Source organism: Euprymna scolopes, chromosome 6 (assembly GCF_053919585.1).
Source record: "Euprymna scolopes isolate OS-2025 chromosome 6, ASM5391958v1, whole genome shotgun sequence".
NCBI classification, from domain to species: Eukaryota; Metazoa; Mollusca; class Cephalopoda; order Sepiida; family Sepiolidae; genus Euprymna; species Euprymna scolopes.
This window is the reverse complement of record NC_136487.1, coordinates 149,125,299-149,149,669: the sequence shown is the minus strand read 5'-3', so window position 1 is coordinate 149,149,669 and position 24,371 is coordinate 149,125,299. Positions and strand designations below refer to the sequence as shown.

Sequence of the window (24,371 nt, the reverse complement as noted above, 5' to 3'; positions counted from 1 at the left end):
TTCTGAAAAAACAACATATAGACACATATATTCGAGTTAAGAATTTATTTAACAATTCCTTTTGTCAAGCAATAAATTCTTAATTCGAATATGTGTCTATATGTTGTTTTTTCAGAATTTAAAATTTAACCACCAAACTAAGGAAGAGATCGATTTTCAATATTTTTCCATGAATTTTTGTTAATTTTAACTGAAGATTTCTATTTTGGAGATCATTATTATTATAGCATATAATAATAAGTGGAAAAATTAATCTTAAATATGGTAGAACCGCATCTTGGTGAGGATATAAAAAACCGAAGTGCAGGATTAAGGCAGTCCAAAATGACTTACAAGCAGAAGTGAAAACATCTCCTTCTATAGTAAAGCGAATTGGTCGAAGGTTCGAAGTCAAATGCTTGGTGAAAGGGAAATCTGAATCTGGTCGCCCTAGAGTATTCACTTTGAAGGACGACCACAGGCTTAAAGTAACTGCTTTGAAGGATCGAAACAAAACTTATGTTGACCATAGCAAAGAATTCAAAACAGAGGCTGGAAATTCTCTTTCTAGATATACAATATCTAGACGAATGAAAGAAATGGAGTTTTCCTCTAAAAGGTGTATAAAGAAGCCATTTTTATCTAAGAAGAACATCAATGATAGAAAGAGATTTTTCTCGTATTATGGCAAGAAAGATACAGACGGGTTCAGGAATGTTTTTTGGTTAGATGAATCAAGATTTTGTCTTGTTATTGATGCTACCGATGCTCTAGAATGGTGCAATCGAAGAACTGGAGAAAGATTTTCACCAAGTTGCATAAAAACGACAGTTAAACACGGGAATGGAGGGATAATCGTATGGGGAACTTTTACTGCAGCAGGAGTTGGGGAACATATTAGATGTGAGAAGTCAATCAATGCAAAGGAATACATTCGAATATTAGAAACAGGACTGTTACTAAGTATTCAGAAGCTGGGAATATTTCAGAATATTATTTTTCAACACGTTAATGCCCCTGCACACACTGCTAAAGTAAAAAAATGGTTTTCTGATAATTCAATTAATGTGCTATTTTGGCCAGGTCAAAGCCCCGATTTAAACCGAATTGAGAATATTTGGTTCATAATATCTCATGCATTGGATGGCAGAACTTTTTAAAACAATGACAAACTGTGGGAAGCTGTGCAAAGCGAATGGAATATCATCTCCTCTTCACAGTGTTTCACTTTGGTTGAGAGCAAGTCTAAAAGGATTGATGTTTTAAAGAAATCAAAAGGGAATGCGATTCCATTCTAAGCATTTATTAAAGTAAATGTCTTGTTCTGTGTTATTAGTCTCGTTTAAGTTTCCTTGTTCAATTGTTCTTTGTTCAATATTAGCTTTTAGGGCAATAAAATATATAAAATCTGTTTGGCCCATTTTTTTTTGTTCACGAGTATATATATATATATATATACATATATATATATATATATGTGTGTGTGTGTGTGTGTGTGTGGGTGTGTGGGTGTGTGTGTATATATGTGTATATGTGTATATATATATATATATATATATATATATATATATATATATATATATATATATATATATATATATACGAGGTGCGTTCCAGAAGTAACACCTCCTATTTCTTTATTCTGTCTGAATGGATCAGAGGTGATTTCTAATAGCATTATTATGATATCTGAACTTATCATTCATTCATGACCTGAAAGTTTAATTTCTCTGGTGCACATATTGACGATGTGAGACTCTAAGAAAGAAGCCCCTATCATTGACGTGCGTGAGAAGCAGAAATGCGTCATTGAATCCCTGGCAAAAGTGTATTAAGACTGATGGTTAATATGTAGAAAGTGTATTAAGACTGATGGTTAATATGTAGAAAGTGTATTAAGACTGATGGTTAATATGTAGAAAGTGTATTAAGACTGATGGTTAATATGTAGAAAAAACATATTCTGGAGCGTTAAAGGTCGCTGAGCATTAAGGGTCATATATCGTTGAGAAATGTAAGTTCAAAATATTTTATAAAAATTGATTTAATTGATGCTTCTCATCTAGCGATGATTATTTTTAATAATTCAAATTTCAAATATATATATATATATATATATATATATATATATTTGTACGTATACAGACTAATATCGTTTTGAAATAATCACGTTATTATTTTTAACATGGAGAAGGTTGTTGGTTGTATTTGTTTTACGGCATATCAACCCTTTTCAGATTATTTAACGCCGAATCCAGTGACTTTGAGAAAAAAAATTTAATACAATTTTTTTTTTCAAGTCGGTTTCTATTTAACCCATAATTGGGACCCTAGCAGGTACTACCATTCCGGGTAAGAGTGGACCTGGGAGCAATGGTAATTTACGGATGGCTCCACACTCCCCTAAATCCCGCAAGCTTGGGCCTCACCATCGGATATAGTTTAAGGTCATATCCAAGACCACATGGAGAAGGCGTTTTGTAACCATTATATACTTTCGCCTAAAATGTTTATAAGCAAACTAGCTGTATATACCTGGGGTTTTCAAGTCGAAACATATTGTCAGGTGGAGGGTTTAGTCATATATACTGAATATTCTAACCAGTTACGATTTTATTGGAATTGGATCACATGTTAGATTTATGGAAACATAAAACACACCGATCTTCGTTTATAAAATTCAATACTCTTATACCTTAAAGGGGAAATAACTCTCATGGCTTAAATAAATAAACTTCCGTTTTTAAACGCAACTGGTGACAGCTAATAATAATTAAAAATAAATTAAATTAAATACAAATTGAATTAAAAGTAAAATAAATAAATCAACTTTGAATAATATTTCTAAATGGAACAATTAAAACATTGTACAACAACAAACAATTAATCATAATGGAGTTAATTATTAAAATAGATTTTACAGAAATGAAATGTTATTTGTTTAATGTAAATTTTTTTAATTAAATAATATATCAAGAAAACATGCTGTAATGAACGTGTGTAAAGTCCGTTTTCAGTGTGAAAAATTCTGAAATAGTGTACCTTTTGTACATATTAATCACTTACCACTTAAAAAGCAAAGGTTTTCTTCGGAGGCGCAGAGTGTTGCATTGTCAGCAGGAAGTAAGTCCAATGATTCCGTTGTTTGCGTGATAAGACGACCTGAAAAATGTCAATACATAAATAAATAAAATAAATGAATAAGAAATTACGGAGGGAAAAGGTATCAATGACATTTTCGTGTATACGCATGCACTTATACGAGGGGCGTGCAATAAGTAATGCCCCTGACCACCTTCCAGTTATCTGATCTAGCTGAAATTTTGCATGTGCAATGATTTATATCTCTACGGGTTATGTGGCAAATTAAAGCTCCGAACTAATTGTGGTTTCTGTTTTACAGGTGTTTGAACTGAGTCAGGTGTGAAATGGAGCCTGTTGAATGTCGAGCAGTGATCCGTTTTTTGTATTAGAAAGAACGCACGCCGCAGGAGACTTTTGATGAAATGAAAGAAACTTATGGTGATAATGCCCCATCATATGACCTTGTAAAACGCTGGCATCATGAATTCAAACATGGCCGGAAGTCTGTGGAAACAGCTCCCAGACCTGGTCGCCCCCTCTTCTGCCATTGATGAGGCATCTGTCCGTCAAGTTGAGGCTGCCATTTTGGAAGATCGGCGCATTACTATTCGCCAAATTGCCCAAGATGTCAAGATTAGTACAGGGTATGTGGAAACTATCATTCATGACCATTTGCATATGCATAAGGTGTCTGCCAGATGGATTCCCAGGTTGCTTACACCATTACAGAAGTGAGAATTTGGAGATGTGCCAAGAAGATGAGTCAAAGTTTTTCAAAAGACTGATTACACAGGATGAAACCTGAGTCCATCTCTATGATCCAGAGACCAAAGCCCAGTCAATGCAGTGGAAGCACTTGGGCTCACCACCTCCAAAGAAGGCAAGGGTGCAGCCCTCCGCTGGCAAGGCCATGCTCACAGTCTTCTGGGACCAGGATGGAGTAGTGATGACAGATTTCCTAGCAAAGGATACCACAATTACAGGAGCCTATTATGCTTCACTTTTGACGGAATTTAGGGAAGCTATCAAAATCAAGAGGCGGGGCAAGATCAGCAAAGGTACCCGCCTCCTGCAGGACAACGCTCCGGTCCACAACTCGCATGTCGCCAGATCAGAAGCACGGGGGTGTGGTTGTTTAAATCCTACCCCAGCATTCTTTTATTCGGAATCTTCCGGCCGTAAAAAGCTGTCAGATGCCGAAGTCAGATAATATTATGTTTTTATATAAACTGATGTGGTTCTCGATTGATTGACTGTGTCTTACTGTGTCGGATATATACTTCAGAGTCAAAAGAATGAAAAGAATATTTTGTTGTCTTAGCTCTAGTGATAATAAGACTCGTATCGTTTGCTATGCCATAATTATATCGGTAGATAAGTCCTTGTGGTAGCGTGCCTCATATTTTCTTACCTCATCATACGGGCAGATTTAGACGAAATGTTGGGTTTATTGTGGGGAAAATCCAGCTCCTGAAGATGGGGAACTCTTGATTAAAAAAAATTACAAAGCAATAGTCTCAACCTAATATGATTTCTCTTTCATTGAATGCGGACAGGAACGATTAAGTATAGTATCAAAACAGATACTGCACTTTGCTCCTAGCCAAAATGGCGATATGCGTTCTGGTCTCAACAAGCCAAGACTTACCGCCAGACATGGTCCTCAACCTGTTCTGTGTTTCCGCGTTATAACCATAAATCTGCGAAGCATCGATATAGCTGGTGGCCAAATTGAGTTGCTGACGAGAACCTGAAATGTATTTCGAAATATATAATATATATAAAATAAAAAAGAAAGAATAATAATTGTTTTTTTTTTAATGAATTTTTTGTTTTACAACATGTCAGCACTCTTAGGAACATTGTATGCTGAAAAGCAATCTATTTTGAACGATTTGAGATCAAACTGGATCAATCATTATTTTCTACAAGAATCATACAAATTTGAGAGTAGAAGGTTGACGTTGGGGTTTATTCTTAGCAGTTTCGGTACTCTCGGTTCTCTTATGTTTTCTTCTAGTCGTCACATTCCATAAGCGATATTTCTGACAAAGAGGGAATAATTGCTGCCTCTTCGCTTGAGATCTATTCTAGCTAACACTAATCTTTGCCTAATTTTTGAATTTGAATTAATAAGTTCTGCTCATGTCAAGTGGCTTCCTACCTTATCTGGAACAATATCCAGGATAAGAAATGCATTATTTTGTGTACAAATAGCGCGCTGTAAGAGAAAGCATTCTGTACAAATACATAAAAGATATACAAGGCTCGGTTGAATGTGCTTTTAGTAGACTGATCAAGCACACCCTGCAGATCTGTCTTCCGTGAAGAAGCATAACTAATAGAACAATCGCTTTCTTTGTCTGTTGCATGTGTATTGACGCTAGGAGAAATAACCACGTTAGGTTTCTGCTGCTCTTACAGGGAGGTGTCGACGCCCTCTTACATAGAGCATCTGGTATTTCCAAATTGGTCACCGTATCTGATACTGACCAGGTTCAATGTTGCTTACGTTTGGTGATCTGATGCGAACTGGTGTGTCAATGTGATTATGCCTTAACAACTAGCTTCCTATCTATCTTACACTACCAACTATATCTTCACAAAACCATAACCACTGCTCCGCATTCCACAGCATCTTAGCATTAGCCCTGTCTTGTTTTACGGACGCTTTTTCATCACTTCCAACATCACGCACTTTACATTTCTGCGTGTTTTTGTACTTATAACTAGTTTAAATCTTCTCCCCATCCTACCATAATTTTCTGCTACACTTACCTCCCAGTTTTACTTCCCAATTCATACCAATTGTTCTATGAATATTAATTTTAATATATATATATATATATATATATATATATATATATATATATATATATATATATATATATATACACACTTTAAGTTTCCAAGATCATTTATTTTGTAAACTTTCTTGAGATATATATATATATATATATATATATATATATTTATATATATATATATATTTATATATATATATTTTAATTAAACACCACAGACACCTCCAAACACCCGGGCAACGCCGGGTACCCACGCTAGTATATATATAAAAGCAAAAATGTGTGTATGTATGTATGTATGTATGTGTGTATGTCTCGCAAAAACTTTCGACATAGGCGATGGATTTTCACGAGATTGGTACCATTTTGAAACCCGGCATCTTGGACGACAAATATCGAAAAATTGGCTCAAAACATTTATTCATTCACCCTAAACTGGACCCTTTTCTACAAGAAGGAGTGCCGAAAAAATCGTTCCTTCATTTTCTCTCCTCCTGCTACTACGACAATGACGTCATGTTTGACCTAGAAAGCATTGCCGTTAATTTAAATCACTTGGAAGTGTTTTTAAAGGTTTAATTTTATCCGTTCTCAATTGTATGTCTCTTTGGCGTAGGTGTGACGTGTCAGACATTTTTTCCGCCTTAGCCTCGTTGCTTCGGGTTCGAGCCTGTCTTCCTACCTAAACTTTTTTCCTCTTTTACACCTTTTTTTTCCTTTTTGCTTTGTCTTTGTTTTTCCAATTTTTTTTTTTTATAATATTAAAACAGGGTCACCCACTCCTATATACACACACCTCCAAACACCCGAGCAACGCCGAGTACCCCTGCTAGTATCATAATAAATCTGTATTCCTGTTTGTTTGTTCATAATGACGTCATAGCATCTATATATAATATAGATGCTAATATAGATGCTATACCGTGATATATGGCGTCATGGAAGATTACATCATACCACAGTCGTATTTTTGTCTATTCACAATATACGCCGTAAATGAAGTCATAGCACATTACGTCATAGCATATGACGTCATATGTGACATATACTGTTTCGCCCCAACAAAGTCAGGTATGTTGCAGAGAAAGAGAGAGAGAGAGAGAGAGAAAGAGAGAGAGAGAGAAAGAGAGAGAAAGAGAGAGAGAGAGAGAGAGGTGCATTTACTTACCGAAAGCGCAATCTATCGTTGAAGAGGGCAATGTTCGAACGTAAGCCATACAAGTTCTTTCATATTGTCCAAAATATGCATCGTCTTCAGGTATTTCAATTGGAAAGCAAACAGCGCTGTAAACAAATAATACGTAATTTATCACAAAAAGGTCATTTGACATTGTTATCGAATAAACCTCATTTGTTGCATTAAGCCTGACATAGTGATTTGGGTCAAGAGGGGAAAATGGCAACTCTAGTTGAAGTAAGCGTCCCCAATGATGCTGGTCTTAACAGAGCAGAGAAGGAGAAATTATCAAAATACCAAGGATTTATGTACGACCTAAAAAGAAAATGGAATCTTAAGAAGGTATCAATTATACCAGTCATTATAGGAGCAATCAGGCTAATGAAAAAGAATTTCAAAAACTATCTGGCGAATATATATAATATAAATGGACGGTTAGAATCTTTTTTTTTTTTTTTACACGGTGGTCACCACTTATCAAGGCCCAGAAACCACTCAGGGATAAGGTTTATTGCAAGTACAGTACGTTAGTGTGGAGATCTGATGAAGTGTTTACTTAAGGGGGCGGTTCATTAGGAATTTGTTAACGTTGGACTTGAAGACATCCATGTTGTAGTCAGGTGGGAAGCAGGCAGACGGAACAGAGTTCCACAGGCGTGCAGTTCTAAGAAAGAAGCTTTGTTCATGGAATCCACGTTTTGATTTAGGCACAGATAAAGAGTGGGGGAAATTTTCTTTAAAAGATTTCTCTAACTAAACTAATGGGAGAATGTTTGGCCCTCGGTACATGCCCACATCCCAGACAAAAACAAAGTGATCAGAAAATTAAAACAAGAGAATATATAAAAGTGGTGGCGGGTGTCTATTTAAATAGACATTCCGACGAGTTATTTACGGGCGTCGATTCCATGGTCGAGCGGGAGAAGCTAGTCTAACGGCACTGATGAGTTGTGATACAACGAAACAGGACTGTATGTCGATGACTTCAAATATAATATATATATATATATATATATATATTATATTTGTATATATATATATATATATATATATATATAAGTCACTTTGAGTGTGTATGTGTGTGTGAGTTTCTTCCTCATAGGTTCCGAAACGGCTGAACCTATCTTTTACAAATTTCACACAAAGGTAGTTTATATGTCCTGCAGTGTTCTTAGATAGGTTTATACAGAAAATCACCCGATAAGTATTGGAAATCGAAAAAAATCCGATTTTAAAAATAGTCTTTCTATATCCGAGATAAAAAAAATTACGGGGGAATACTTTACGTTACACCGGTCACAGGAAATAATAAAATCTCAGCAACTCATTTACGAAAATATTAAAAAAAAAAAAGAATCCGATCTTAAAAATAGTCTTTCTCTCATAGATAAAAATAGAGAATTTTTCCAGGCGAATATTTTACGTCACACCGGGCAAGGGAAATAATAAAATCTGAGCAAATCATTTCTTCTTTAAAAAAAAACAAAACAGATTTATTATAATCTGGAGATATAGCTCAGTAGTAAATCATTCGACTACAGATCGAATGATTCCGTATTGAAGTCCGAGTACATCTCATTATTCTATTTTAATTTTAACCCTAGGCGAGTTGAACCGGCTACCCTCAAAGGAGGAAGTGACTAGGGAATATCAAATTTACAAGCTGTCCCAAGTCGCATGTACATTTTGCTTAGAGGAAATGATGACATTGTGTGTTTGCATTTCCAGCAGGAAAGTGTCGACATCTTCTAAGATACAGCTCCTGGTGTTTCCAAATGATCACCCATCTGGTACTGACTAGGCACAACGTTGCTTAACTTAGGTACTCTAATGAGAACCGATTTGTCAACGTGATTATGTACCGTATCAAATGAGATAGGTAATATAAAAAAGCAAACACGGTTATTTAGAAAACAAATATATGGTACTCGATTACTCTTTGAAAATGTAATGTTCTACGTGACAGAAATCCGACGAATCCTCCGTTGACATGTTGTAAGTAATTACACAGTGACGTCCCCTGAGCCATAACGACAACCGCAGTTGTACATACGCTGTTTTTTTTGTTTTTTTTTTTTAGTGTTTATTTTTGTGACTTTAATAATGGCAACCATAAAAAGCAAGACACAACCCCATTATTTGCTCTGAGATTTGTTATACATTTTACAGCAATTACTCTGTATTAAATGAATCATACTGTCACACCGTCATGGCGATATTATCGCTTCGAGAACAGACGTCAGTTAAACACTCGTCTAGTTACATGAATTCTACGAAAGCTTCTTTCCTAGAACTGTTCGTCTGTGGAACGCTGTTCCGCTGGCCTGCTTTCCAGCTGACTACAATATGGTCGTCTTCAAATCCAATGTAAACAGGTTCTTACTGAGCTGTCCCCTTCAATAATCAAATCATACCAAATTCGACTATTATTACTACATGCTGCCCTGATGACTATTGATTAACCTTTATCCTCGAGTGGTCTTAAGGCTTTGATAAATAGTGACACCCCAGTAAAATAAATGATGTCGAAGCAAAAGCAATCTCGTTTCTCTGTAACGCACTTCCTGTCATCAAGCAGCTTCTAGTGCTCGTCAGCCTAACCTGTAACTTACTCTCCAACAGGAAATTCATTTTTTATACTTTTGCTAACCTGATGTGAAAATAATCGCTTATAATTACTATACGATATGCATCCAATGTCGTTACAAAAATATGTGAAGCTAAAGTTGAAAGTTTGGGTTTTACTTACGTGTCGTTAGCTGTGCAACAATCAAGGATGTCCAGAATATCATCTATTGAGAGAAAAGAAGTTAGAATATATTTGGGTATTTGGTCTTAGATCTCTTTAACGGCACAACAATATTTCTGTTTTTATTTTTATTATATATACTAAATTTGCTTGAAAAGTTGCTTGAAATATTGATTAATCCGCGTAGACTCTTTACAATGTTTATTTAATTTATTCAAAAGCTCTCCGGTGTATGTGTGTGTGTGTATGTGTGCATGTGTGTGTGTGCATGTGTGTGTGTGTGCATGTGTGTGTGTGTGCACGCGCGTATGTGACAGCTCTCCTCTCATATTAAGAACTTTTGAAGAAATCTTTGTTTTAAGTTCATGTTAACGGTATACCTAAACTTAATAATTATTTTATTTATTTATTTTATTATTATATTTTAAACAAGGCATAGTGCCACTTTGATGTAGGGGCCTTCTATTTGGGACATAATTTCAGGGACACTATTTAGGGAGTTTAGCAGCCGGATGAATTATTTATATCTCTCTATATGTGTATACACATAACTCGAGGTTGTTATTTTCCAGTGGTTAAGTAACCAATGAAGTATAACGAAGTTAATACAAGAGTGTTCAACACCGAAGTAGAGCAGGTATATTTTTATTTGTTTTTACACAAGCAACACATTACTAGTCATGAAAAACAATATATATATATATATATATATATATATATATATATATTATTGGTAGTATTATTTAAACAAAACCAAAATGTGTCAACTAAAGAGTGCTCAATGTTTATACAGAGCAATATAAATATGTTAGATGTGATAACTAATAGCTACACATATGCAAACATGTTTCAGTGACCAGGTGGATATTCTTGGCCTGATGAGGTGATTTTCCCTGGCAGGGTGGTCACTGAAACACGTTTGCATATGTGTAGCTATTAGTTATCACATCCAACATTTATATATATATCTATATCTATATCTATATATATATATATATATATATTTGTGAGTAGACGATTCCAATATTTTTCCCGATTCCGATACAATTACAGATTCCGTGCTAATTTCCCGATTCCGATAGAATTGCCGATTCCGATTCCGATTCTTTTTAAATCTCTAATTATTTAACTATAGAATAGCTATTTTCCCAAATTTTCGTAAAAACACATGTCAAATATGCAAATATACACTATCGATTTTAGCTTTACTGACAATTTAAAATCAATAAATATTCATTATTTTATCATTATTACCAGCGATGGAAGATTTTGCTTTAAACAAAATCAAATAAAAATAGACAATAAAAAGAATCGTTTTTGGCATCGGAAAATAGGTATCAATTTTTCCGATTCCGATTCCAATTAACCGTCGCAACACTAATATATATATATATATATATATATATATATATATATATATATATATATATACATATATGTATATATATATATATATATATATATATATATATATATATATATAAAGAGAAAGATTGGTAAATAGATATACGACGGTTGTTTGTGTGTGTAAGTGTTTTGCCATAAATATAATTCCACTGCAAGGGGATATCTTACCACCGGTTGTTGGGAATGGTATGAAATTTGAAACATCATGGCTCAAGAACACTCCAAATATAGGGGTCAAGTGCGTCTGTTCAGTGTCACGATCATCGGGCGTGCTTGGGCTGTGCAATGTGGTGCTGATGAGTCGAGCTCCTGGAAGTGGGGATCCGGACACACCGTTTTCGCGCGGAAGATCAATACCTGGAACGAAATGACAACCACGAGAACAATATTTGAACAAGTAAATTCGATTGACTATTAGTAAAATATAAGTGGAGAAAAAACTGTATGATGTTAGAAGTTTAATCGTTAGAATGAGTTATGTCGCAGAAGGATATATATATATTTTTATTACATTTTCATTCCAAACAAGGCACATCGTCACTTTCAGGGACATAAGCTACAGGGGTGCTATGTAGGGAGTTGGGCAGCAAGATGTTGGTTCACGTTACACTTGAACTTCTGCATGTCAGTACAGTTGGGGAAGCAGGGTCCCGGAAGGGAGTTCCAAAGTCTAGCGGTTCTGGAGAAGAAACTACTGGAGTAGAAGTCTCTCTTACATCTAGGGATCTCTATTGTGTAGGGGTGGGATTTACCTGCTGGTCGGGTCTATCGGGGGTATTTACGTCGAGGGGCACAAGTGCTTGCAGTTCGTCAGAGCATTCACCGTTAAAGTACTTGTAGAACAGGCAGAGGGATGCAACATTTCGTCAATGGGACAGAGGCTGAAGCTTAGATGCCAGGACCTATTAGGTTGGAGACTCTTTTTTGGACCTTGTCCAGGAGCGAAAGACTAGTAGCAGATGCACCAGCCTAAATATGACAACAATACTCAATACATGGGCGAATGGTGGCCTTATAGAGGTACAGGATACTTTCGGGCGTTAGTAGCTTTCTAGCACGGTAGAGAGAGCCTACCTTCTTTACAGCAGTCCTGGCAATACTCTCAATGTAATTGTTCCAACTCATGCTTCCTGTGAACGTTACGCTTATATTAAGGACTGATCTTCAACCTTAAAAAGACCTTTATGTTTCTGAAGTTTTGAGAAGAGAGTTGATAATTTGCCTTTTACTTTGAGTTATTCGAACAACTGCCTTCATCTTGAGTGTAATTATCACAACGTTTCAGCCAATGTAACATCCGGCCTTCTTTAGGTGTGTCTTACCGAATCCGAGAACTGAAGAAGGTCGGAGATAATATCGGCAGAACCGTTGTGATAATAATCAAAATAATATCCGAATAATCAAATAATATAAACGATGTATATATATATATATATATATATATATATATATATATATATATATATATATATATATATGTATGTATATATATATATATATAATACTAAATCTCATGTCTAGAATCCTTATTCAAATTCTGATCAAAATCCATTAAATGATTTTGTTTATAGGAAAATGCCTAAGATTTGGGGCTTGAGCTTAAGGGATTTTATAAAAAAAATAAAATCCAGAGTATCCTTCTTAATTCGTCAAGTTGCACACAAATCGGAAATATGTGAATAAATATTATGTGCCATCCTCAACAACAATTTTAAAAATTAAAGTATAGTTGCGAGTAGTTCTAGGAGTGCCACTCTTTTATGCTTTGACGTTCGCTGGAGTTGTTACTCCATGACATTTTATATCTTACTTCCTTGGTCACACTTACCTAGAAATGTTGACAATTTTTCCTACTCCCCTCTCTTTTACCAACACTAAACGAAAATTCTTTGAGCAAAATTTCTTATAAAAAAAAATCGTCACAACTTCAAATATCAATAAAATAGACATAACCATATCTAGCGGCATTAACTCTAGGTGAGTTGAACCGGCTAACCCCAACTGAGGAAGTATCGAGGGAATATCAAATTTACAAGCGGTTCCAAGTCGAATGTACATTCCGGTTAGAGGAAATGATGACGTTGTCTTTTTGCAAAATCTGCAGGTAGGTGTCGATATCTTCCTAGGTACAGACATTTTTCAGGGTCAAAGTGTTCTTCCTTAAAAAGCACTAGTTCGACTCTCCTCACTTTACGACTTTGTGTCGCATCTTCCTGCGGTTGGAATACAGTAAACACTATCGTTCTGTTCCAACTAGATGTTAAAATCATCACCTTACTTTAAAGTCAACTTAAATAAGTCGGAGACTTGTTAATTAGTCAACGAAAATGTTTTCACCTAGGGTTAAGTCGTTTCGTAATTTGATACGTGGTATGTGCGCATTTGCTTACGCATGTACGCGTAATTACTTGTAGTAGGGTGTGTGTATATCGGCTTGGAAGTACATAAGCGTATCTTTACTTGCCAGTTATGTTGTACCTGCGTGTTTATTACTATATGTGTGTATGTTCCCTTTTCCTACCTTGTGTATGTGCTTATGCGTAAGTGTAAACACGTGGTTATATGTTTGCGTGTTATGTATGTGTGCATATCACTTACCGTCACTGTAGACAGCTGGGAGGTATCTGCCGAGCGGTGTGTTGGAACTTCCGAGTAATGAGGAGCGCATGTTATTGCAGGTTCCATCAGCAGTCCGATAGGGATAACTCTGATCACATTGGCCCCTGCCGTTAAAGGGGCATTCTTGTTGGATTGGGTCTGGTCTGAGAAGAGTACTAATCACATTGACCGGGTCCAAATTGGCTGCAATGGCGCTAAAATACCCACAAAAAAAGACAATGTACATGTTGGTAAATATATCGAAAAATTGTACTATTTCAAACCATATATTAGGATCTCGTACTTAAAACCTTTATAACAACAAAAACGTATTAACCTCGTATAGAAAAATTTTTACATGATCAAAACGAAACAACACCGGTTATTTTATTTATCCATTCCAGTACATAAATAGAATTTCGGGTGTAAGCTGGCACCATTTCCTTTTTAAATAATGTTCCTAGTTTTTGTAACCAACAGAGGGACACAAAATCTTTATTGAAAAATAAATAAGTACTTCGTTTTTTATCACTTCTACAACATTAGGTAATATGACCAAAGCTAGTAAACAGGAAAAACAGTTATAGAAACGTTAAAAGAGTCGCCACATTCTGCGCACCAAATAACGAAACGTTTATCTGCAAAGTAGAATTTTATCAATTGGATTTTTCCGATAAATATGAAATTTATTTATTATGGATGTTCTCAATAAAAATGTATACACACACATATATGTACGCGTGTGTGTATACATCTTCATAGGGAAAATTATATATATATATATATATATATATATATATATATATATATATATATATATGTGTGTGTGTGTGTGTGTGTGTGTGTGTGTGTGTGTGTGTGTGTATGTGTGCGTGTGTTAAGATTTTTGTTCCTTAGAAGCGCTGGTTGAGTTTGAATAAAATGAAATACGTATTATATACGTTTGAAGCCAAAACAACGCATTATTACAAAATAAACAGACATTTATTTTGTTTAAAATTTATATTGAAATTCATAAATATATTTCGAAGGAAACCTTCATCTTCAGTATGTCTTTCTTTTCTTTTTTGCTATGTTTTTGTTGAAGCGGAGAATCAGCAAGTAGAAGTCCGTTTGTTGTTTTTACGGTAGATTTTTAAATCTCGGAACGGTGCGTTGGTCACGCGGAATTCACGTTAAGATTTTCTTCCTTAGAAGCGATTGTTGAGTTTGAATAAAATGAAATAGGTATTATACATATATATATATATATATATATATATATATATATATATATATATATATATATAGAGAGAGAGAGAGAGAGAGAGAGAGAGAGGGAATAAAAATTGCAATTAAATTTACCAAAATGCTTCAAGATGGTAAAACTAAAGTATATTATAAATATTAAAGAATTAATATTTATAAAGTAATCTCAACCAAATGTAAAAGCTCGATAAAACCAAATAGGAGATAGAGCTTACAATAAGAACAAGTAGTTAATAAAACATGTTTAAAACACTTTGAAAAGGAGTTGAAAACATATTTAATTTGAAAAGGAAACAATAAATAAGTGGATAGTTCTTAATCCGCGGAGTTTCGAAGAAATACTTTCCTTCTCATCAGAGGGTAGGATTTAGCAAAATGCGGGATCGGATTTTGCTTGCAAAAGTATTTGATGAAACTACAAGTAAGTCAAAGATCTTACTTGATAACAAAAAATGAAGCAGAAAGAATATGGCGAAGAAAAAAATGATTTCACGTGAATGGATAGTCTGGTGAAAGGTAAAGTATCCAATGACGGTAAGATCCAAAGATTGTGCCAGATAAAAACGGCGACTTATGTTAAGATGAGAAAACAACGTGGATATAATTTACAGCAACAAAAGTAAGCCTTTCAATTATATGCCTATACTATACCACCGGAAGGCTTAATTTTTATCTAGTAGAAGACCCATAACTGTAAGGGTCTCTTTTTCTCTTACGATCTGATTATATGAATTAACGTAATCATTTTGTGACGTCATCCACTCTCGCCGGTTAGTCAACATCTTCGTTTTACTAGATGATGTACCTTTTTTATGTTATTCCATAAAATATCTCAAAACTGTTTACACTGTACACGAACACGTATACGTGTAGATGTCAGTGATATATCAGTACTGCACTCACCTTGTCATTCGTCTAATAGACAATCCGTGTCTCGAAGGATATCTTACTCCTCTCTTATATTTCAGGGATAAGGTTGTCATTGTATGACGTCGTCGACTGTTTTCGGTTATTCCCAATCTCTGATCGAAGGACTGGTGTCATTTTTGTCTATCTTTTGGCTCGCATTATTTGGATTATTCGAACTATTGTTCTCAATGGAGTAATTTTCATAACGTTTCGGTCGATGTAACCTTCGACCTTCTTCATGTGTATCTTGTAAAGCTCAGCTATCTTTCTCTCGGACTCAGGAATCTGCACATTTATTTAATCAACAGAAGTAGCATGTTCTCGTTACTTCAGCCATATTAATCAAGTAATTCGCAGTTGGATTTTGAGTTGAACCTTCAACCTCCAGAAGAGTGTAACTTACAAATGAATTTTCCTAAGTACTTTATCCACTATGTCATGGGTTAAAACGAGATATCCGAATAATGTAAAGAATGAGAAATATTAAGATTGGATTTGAAATCAACCGTGCTGTATTCAGCAGGGAAGCAATCCCACGGTATTGTGTCAACAGATGGGAAGTTTTATGAAAGAAACTTTGTTCATGGAAGTTTCATTCGGGCTTTAGGTACACAGACAAAAGAAAGATAATCAAAATAATGCATGACACTTACGCATCTTGGAGAATTCTTGTCGCTTCCGCAAGTACCAAACCATTTTCGGCGACGGCCAAATTCTCAACACTCAGTAGTTGGGGGTTCTGTCCGTTTGCAGGTATAATTGAGGCATTCAGTACAAGTTGGGTTCCGTTAGGGAAAATCAAAGTTCCGTTGCTGAAAATCAATGTGTTATTTCCGATGAGGTCTGTCCTATTCCAATAGCTGTCGGTACCATTAAAACCTGGAAATAGGTCCCTCCAGTCGTCTCTCCTCCCAAAGTGTCGGTTTCTGCGACCTTTTCTACCGTTGCGACCTTTGGTTACACCTCTCCATTGACTGCATCTTCCTTCTGATATAAAAATGAGAAATGTTTAACAAGATTATTATAATATACTAGCAGGCTGCTCGACGTGGCCCGATCATAAATACATTTAAATATAATATTTTAATTCATGCAGATTTCGTATTCATTATTATAGAGTCAATTCTCTCTTGATTATTATATTGTACCCAATATATAGTAGTGATTTAAAATGTATAAACAAACGATTTTTGTGCTATCGGCTAGAATCGAAATAAAAACATTTAGCATTCAAGCCTTAGTAACTATCGTTTGAGCTATCGTCAGACTGACAAGAAAATGTTAAAATTTAACAGACTTCGACGTATAATTGTGTTTATGCACATGTTTTTTACACAGGCATCACCACTTATCAAGGCCAAGCGGCCACTCAAGGATAAGAATTACAGAGTGTACAGTAGAAATTGGACAAGATAGTAATCATTAGTAATGAAAATTTGGTAAATTTGATAACTTATATAGAACGGCTCATCAAGAACTTATTTACGTTAGACTTGAACACAACCATATTGTAGTCAGCCGGAAAGCAGGAAAACGGAAGACAATTCCACAGGCGTGCAGTTCTAAGAAAGAAGCTTTGTTCATGGAATCTACGTTTAGGTTTAGGCACAGATAAAGAGTGGGGGGAATTATTGATAGTGTTTCAGTTAGACGAGTGTTTCTTGTGAAAGTTTGGCGAGGGGGGACCATAGATTGAAGCTCAGTTGAACACCTTCCATGAAAATAACGATACATCAGAGACAAACTCGCAACATCTCTTCTGTGTGATAGAGGTTGCAAGGAAGAGAAAAGGACATCTCCTACGAGGCTACGAAGTCTATTTTGAACTCTATCAAGGCAGGACAAGTCCTTTCTAGCAGCTCCTGCCCAGATGTGGCAACAATATTCCATCCTTGGACGTACCTGGCTCTTATATAGATAGAGAATAGCATCAGCAGTGAGATATTTACCGGATCGATAGAAAGATCCCACCATTTTTCCAGAGGCCCTGGCAACAGATTTGATGTACGTGTTCCACTTAAGATCAGGAGTAAAGGTCAAGCCCAGAAGCTTGTCAAAACTTGAGGCCTCCTGAAGATGAGAGCCATTCATTTCAATTGATGCTAAATGTGGATCAGAATGTTTATGATGTAAAGAGAGAAGCTTGGTTTTAGATGCATTAAAAGTAACCAGCCACTCCTTTCCCCATTGTACTACGTGCTCAAGATCAGAGGAGAGAGAATCAGAGAGAACTTGGTCGTTTACTGTCTTAGATGTGCTACCATAAATGGTAGTGTCGTCAGCATAAATGTCTACAAATGATGTAAGGATGTGATTTGGAAGATCATTAATGTAGATCAGGAAAAAAGTTGGGCCCAGGATGGATCCCTGAGGGACACCGGCATTAATACTGTGAGCTTCTGACTTTTACCCCTTAACTACTACTCTTATGAACCTATCAGAAAGAAATGATTTAATAATTGAAAAGACATTTCCAACTATACCATAGCTAGAGATCTTATGAAGTAAACCTTTATGCCATACCCTATCAAAGGCCTTAGATATGTCAAGAGCAATTGCCCTAGAAAGGTTGCCTCTGTCGAGAGATTTTCTAATCCTATGAGATATAACTGTAAGCACATCTGCTGTAGATCTAGCAGAACGGAAACCATATTGAGTGTCACTAAGAAGGTTATTTTTGTTGAGATGGTTGATTACTTCTGTGTTTAACACAAATTCCAACAACTTACTCATGACGCACAGGAAACTCATTAGCCTGTACTGAGAGGGGGATGAGCGATCACCTGAATTCTTAAATACAGGGCATACTGATGAAATTTTCCAGGGAGATGAGGAACTATTCTCCTTAAGACAACGTTTAAACAGTTTTGTAAGTATGGGCGCTAGTTCAGATTGAAGTTTTTTGAGTACTATAATTGGAATACCGTCAGGGCCAGTTGCTTTACTGGAATCAAGGTTTTTGATTAGCTTGGCAACATCACGTACAGGTATACGTATATCACATAGCGTGTTTTCTGATACAGGAGGAAATATTGGGGGTTTGCGGCTTTCGTCGCAAAGGGTAGAATTAGCTGCAAAGTTCTTGACAAAGAGTTTGGCTTTGTCTGATACTGACGAGATTACCTCAGGTCCATTGATAATAGTTGGGATGAAGCACACGCTTCTGTTCAGGATTCTGTTTGCTAATTGCCAAAACTGGTGGGAACCAAGCCGCTGCTCAGCTACAACTCTCTTGCGTTCTTTATTACTTTCTTACAATGGTTGCTGGCAGTCCTGAAAGCGGCTTTAGTTTCCATACATCTATTACGTTGGAAGCAGTGGAAAAAGTGATTTCTGTGCGCAATGGCAGCAGCACATTCTGGAGAGAACCATGGCTGGCTATTAGGTTTTTGCTGAAACTTTTTCGAGGGTATGAAACGGTCAATACCTACAATTAACCATTCCGTCAGGTCTAATACTATAGAGGACAATCCTTTTTAAACATGGAATACAGAGGTAGATCAGATATAAATGTACGGAAGCTATCCCAGTCAGCCTTAGTGTATCGATATACTGTACGATGGAGAGGAACGTCTGGGGACATATTACATTTCATTTTTATCTTAATTATACGTAGACGAACAGTCTAAGTCGACTCACGCCCGCAACGCATAATTTTGTTCTAATTTGGATCCTTTAGCAGCTATTTTTTACCAACTAAAACCAAATCGAATTTGTCCCACAGGTCTAAATTCTCTATATGTCAAGTTTCAAGTATGTAGACCAAAAGATGTCGGCGGAGTTTGTTAGAGACCTTTTTCAGACAGACAGGGAGGCGAAAACTTCTTGAATCAGCGCTTATCGCAAATTCAATCACAATTAAACAATGTGGAGGTTTCTACAATATATCGCCATTAATAAGTAAACTCCTATTAAAAGAACACGATTTAATTTTAGACACAGGTTAACTCTTTCACGCCATAGAAAACGCCACCTATAATAGTTACTACATATAATCGGTCAATAAATTACATAACAAAAATACACTCATTTCATTTCAGTTACACATCCATATTTGAATTATAACGGACATATTTGTTCTAAAAAGAATATGGACTGCATCATATCAGAAGAAGTTTTATAGTAAAGACGAAACGTTGGTGAACACATAACTTGGTTTGTTACTTTTAACGCCTATAACAGAACATGTGTACACCTCGTGTCTCTGAAACATCCCCATGCAGTTGTGAAATTGTGGAATGGAAACTCCTTTAAAAATGGCGCCGAAAATTATCTGAAACCAGATTACAAATACGAAATTGATACGATATAAAAATAGTAAAATTATTTGTTCAGAATTTTAAGACCACTTAAAATGTACACACGTTCCCTTCAAATTCCAAAGAATAATTCTTTTTCAACTATTAATAACAGAAAAAATAACTGACTGAGTTATGAAGAAACCGAAATGCATTATGGTCGATTTAACTTCGGTGTTAAAACTTCATTTTGTGAATATAACGAGAAATAAACTTGAAAGATAGAGAAATGAACTGGCTTCAATTTTTGTCCAAGTCACCTCATATCAAAAGCGATACGTTACACTCATGATTGACATGTTGAGCAGTGACGTATTGTCGCCTGCGGATGTTTTAACTCAGCACCAAAATAAACAATATCTAAATCATTTCTGAAATGTTTTTTAATTTTTTCTTTGTGAAATACGGCATGCTGTTGCTCATGCACAGTTCTAGGAGATTAACCCTCCAAGATTTTGCTTTATCTCTTTGAAAAGGGGGTATTTTATAGCCAATCGCCTAAGATGCCCCGAGGAATATCGACTGGGTTGATTAGACATTTTTGCCAGCCAGAATGCTCCTCATAGAGGGTGGTAGCACCCCAATCCCACTTTCCGACTCTAGTGTCACATATACTCGCTCGCAGTGGAAGAAGGATAGATTCATCAAAGTTTGGGGGAGCGATTGACTAATCACAACGGATTAATTCTTCATCCAGCATATTATTCGTCCACAGAAGTTATTGATTTAATTAAGATAAAGAGATACTTAAAGAGACATAAAAATACATGAATTTATGAATCTTAAAGAATACTTATGAATGAGGAGTAAAGATTTACCTTCGCTTGACATTGCTGCTCCGGTTACGATCCTTTTGGCGGTGTAGTAAGCACTCAGACATTGTTGAGATGAAAGTGTACCTTCGGTTGAAGTAAAAATTGATGGAACGGCAAAGACCGCAAGGGCTATCAGAAGATGAATTGGACGACTGAAACAGGTAAGTATATAAAAAATAGAGTTATCCTCATACACGTCTTTATTTGTCTTTACGACTAATCAGAATAGCTCGATATAGCGAGTTTATATATATATATATATATATATATATATATATATATATATATATATATATATATATATATATATATATACTGTTTTAACAAAAACTAAGACTTCAAAGAATGGGTTGATAGCAACAAAAAGTGTATTTCATAGTTAGTTTGTTTCAAGACCATTTGGACAAATTCAAACATTATGTCGTTTGAAAATTTTCACAAGAACAGCCTTTCTTCAGACTTATTGAATAAAAAACACTTTAACAATAAAACATTATGGAAAACATTTCCCTTACAAAAAAAAAAGAAAACAAGCTAAACTATTTTAACTTATTGCATCATTGCAAAGTATTATTATTCCATGTAAATAGACACTCGCCCAACGCTATATATATATAAAGTTGCGAAAATATATATAATTAAATTCCACAAGATTTTCAACGTTTCGTCCCTGTGAGTACTCGTCAGGCAAATATCACGAGGAGTTGCCATATATTTTCATATATATTTTCATAACTTACTGCCTAGCTCCATTAATGTATAGAGAATTGTTGAAGTAAATACTGAAAACTGATATATAAAAAAAAATTATCTACTTTTAAAATTTTATGTGGATTCATGGGTATATATATATATATATATATATACATATATATATATAATTATTTTTCACAGCCAGACAGCATCGCAGCTCACAAGATATATATATATATATATATATATATATATATATATATATATATATATATATATATTGTGAGCTGTGATGTTGTCTGGCTGTAAAAAATAATTATATATATATATATATATATATATATATATATATATATATATATATATATCTTTGCATGATCGGTTGGAAAAAAACTAAAAATGCTCGACTAGTAAAAAAAAATTTTGATAAATAAAATAATATGTATTAAAGAATATAAGGACATTATTGATGCTAGAGGTTTCGAATCTGAGAAATGGGAACCATTCGTAATCTTTGCCAGTGGACTGAGTGGTTCGACGAAAGACAGTCATATACTGTCCATCATGTCGGATTCGAAACTGACGATTTTGTTCTGGTGGTCTTTAGTATATATATATATATATATATATATATATATATATATATATATATATATATATATATATGTGTGTGTGTGTGTGTGTGTGTGTGTTGGTAAATATTGTTTTTATTCCTGCCGTTTTAGATTTTTTTAATATGCGCTTGTAACTATATAGTGCTCGATGCCTTCACAAAAAGAGGTTATAATACTATAATATTAAATGACATTTTTATATGATACCACAATTGTTTCACGTACACAAATATATTGATATAAAACTATGTACGAATTTATGGCCAGATTTCACCCTTTCTTATACATGTTCTATCCGCATAATTTATGTATATCACAAGAATTAAATGATAATAATAAAGCGTAGATTTGACCCCGGATGCCTGCATTATACAATATGAGCTTGAATCCTTGACTATTGAATATAAAAACAGATAATACTTTTAACTAATATATATATATATATATATATATATATATATATATATATATATATATAGTAAGTTATGAAAATATATATGGCAATTAAGTTACGCAGAATATTCCGCGTTTCATTCTCGTGAGAATTCGCCAGGATTGTGCGAAAAGTTGTGGTTGTCGCTCATTTATGTATACACACATGCTATTGAGTTAGCCAATCAGCTTTCTAGTTGCAGCCGCGCCTCTCCTGATCAGCCGATGGGCAGCCCTTATAAGACAAAGGCACAGTTGACCTCCGGTTCACCCATTCTCACGAAAATGAAACGCGGAATATTCTGTGTAGCTTAATTGGCATATATATTTTCATAACTTACTACCTAGCTCTACCTTTATATTTAGCACTGTTGAAGTAATACTGAAAAAATTACGCATAAAATTATATCTCCGTATATTTAGTTATGTGATTAAAGAAGTAATCATATATATATATATATGTATATATATATATATGTGTGTGTGTGTGTGTGTGTGTGTGTGTGTGTGTGTTTATGTATGTGTGTGTGTGTGTGCAGAAGGGATGTTGTAGTTTTCTTGAAGCATTATAGTGTGAAAGGCGCAGTGTTTGAAGGCTATAGAAATGCAGTCTTCTAAAATACTACTGGGTAAGAAAAGATGGGAGTAAAATATTTAAATTATTTTCAATTATCAAATATTTATTTACCAACATGATGTCTTGCGCTAGGGTGGTAATCTGATTTAAAGTTCCCAACTTTTAGAGGTGTACGCCATTCTCAAGAGAAAGGAAACAATCACACGGTGTAAGCGTTCATGCCGGAAACCGAAAGGCGGGAGTGGAATCACGCAGTCAGACAGACTCACATTCTATATAAATTATTTCTGATATAGAGATCGCCATTGTTAAATAATGCTATATATTATTATTATTATTATTATTATTATTATTATTATTATTATTTGTTTGCCTAATAATTGTACACTTGTTGTCTTAATTACATGTGCGCGTGCATTCGCATATATTTTTCTATCCGTAGTATTTACTAATAGGAGGATAATTATTTTGGCCGGAACTTGAAGCTAAATAGAGTTACTTTCCTTAGCTAGTAATCTATATATGTTTTTTAAAATTTATTTTGTAACTACATAAATAAATAATAATATATGTTAATAAATATTTAGTATATAAATAAATAGATATATGAAAATAACATTAACAGTTACAAACTAAAAAATGAATAAAACGAACCAAAAGATACATAGAATAATTTCAAGGGAAGTAACTCCGCTTGGCTATAATGTCAGGCCACAATAATAGTCCTCCTGATGAGAAGCGATAATACATGAGCAAAAATGGGAAAAACATCTCCAGGAAGCTCGAGAATACTAATATTAAAACTAAAAAATCTATTGCTGAAATAACATAAAATGTTACGACATTACACACACACTCGCACACACACACACACACACACACACACACACACACACACACACACACACACACACACACACGCGCGCGCGCGCGCGCAAAAACGCGCACACACATATATTAAATTAAACAAGAAATAAAAAATATAGA

General features: G+C 34.9%; 1 protein-coding gene across 1 annotated transcript in view; it reads right to left on the bottom strand.

The window, feature by feature from the left end:
* Positions 1-24,371, bottom strand: part of LOC145278275 (salivary peroxidase/catechol oxidase-like) — a 62,597-nt gene that overhangs the window by 24,213 nt on the left and 14,013 nt on the right. Inside the window, exons 2-9 of the mRNA XM_080130568.1 lie at positions 21,072-21,220; positions 16,609-16,942; positions 13,799-14,013; positions 11,369-11,557; positions 9,794-9,836; positions 7,036-7,151; positions 4,712-4,813; positions 3,046-3,141 (exon numbers count right to left, since the gene is read on the bottom strand). Of these exons, the coding sequence (XP_079986694.1) occupies positions 3,046-3,141; positions 4,712-4,813; positions 7,036-7,151; positions 9,794-9,836; positions 11,369-11,557; positions 13,799-14,013; positions 16,609-16,942; positions 21,072-21,220 (1,244 nt within the window). The remainder of the gene's footprint in view (positions 1-3,045; positions 3,142-4,711; positions 4,814-7,035; positions 7,152-9,793; positions 9,837-11,368; positions 11,558-13,798; positions 14,014-16,608; positions 16,943-21,071; positions 21,221-24,371) is intronic.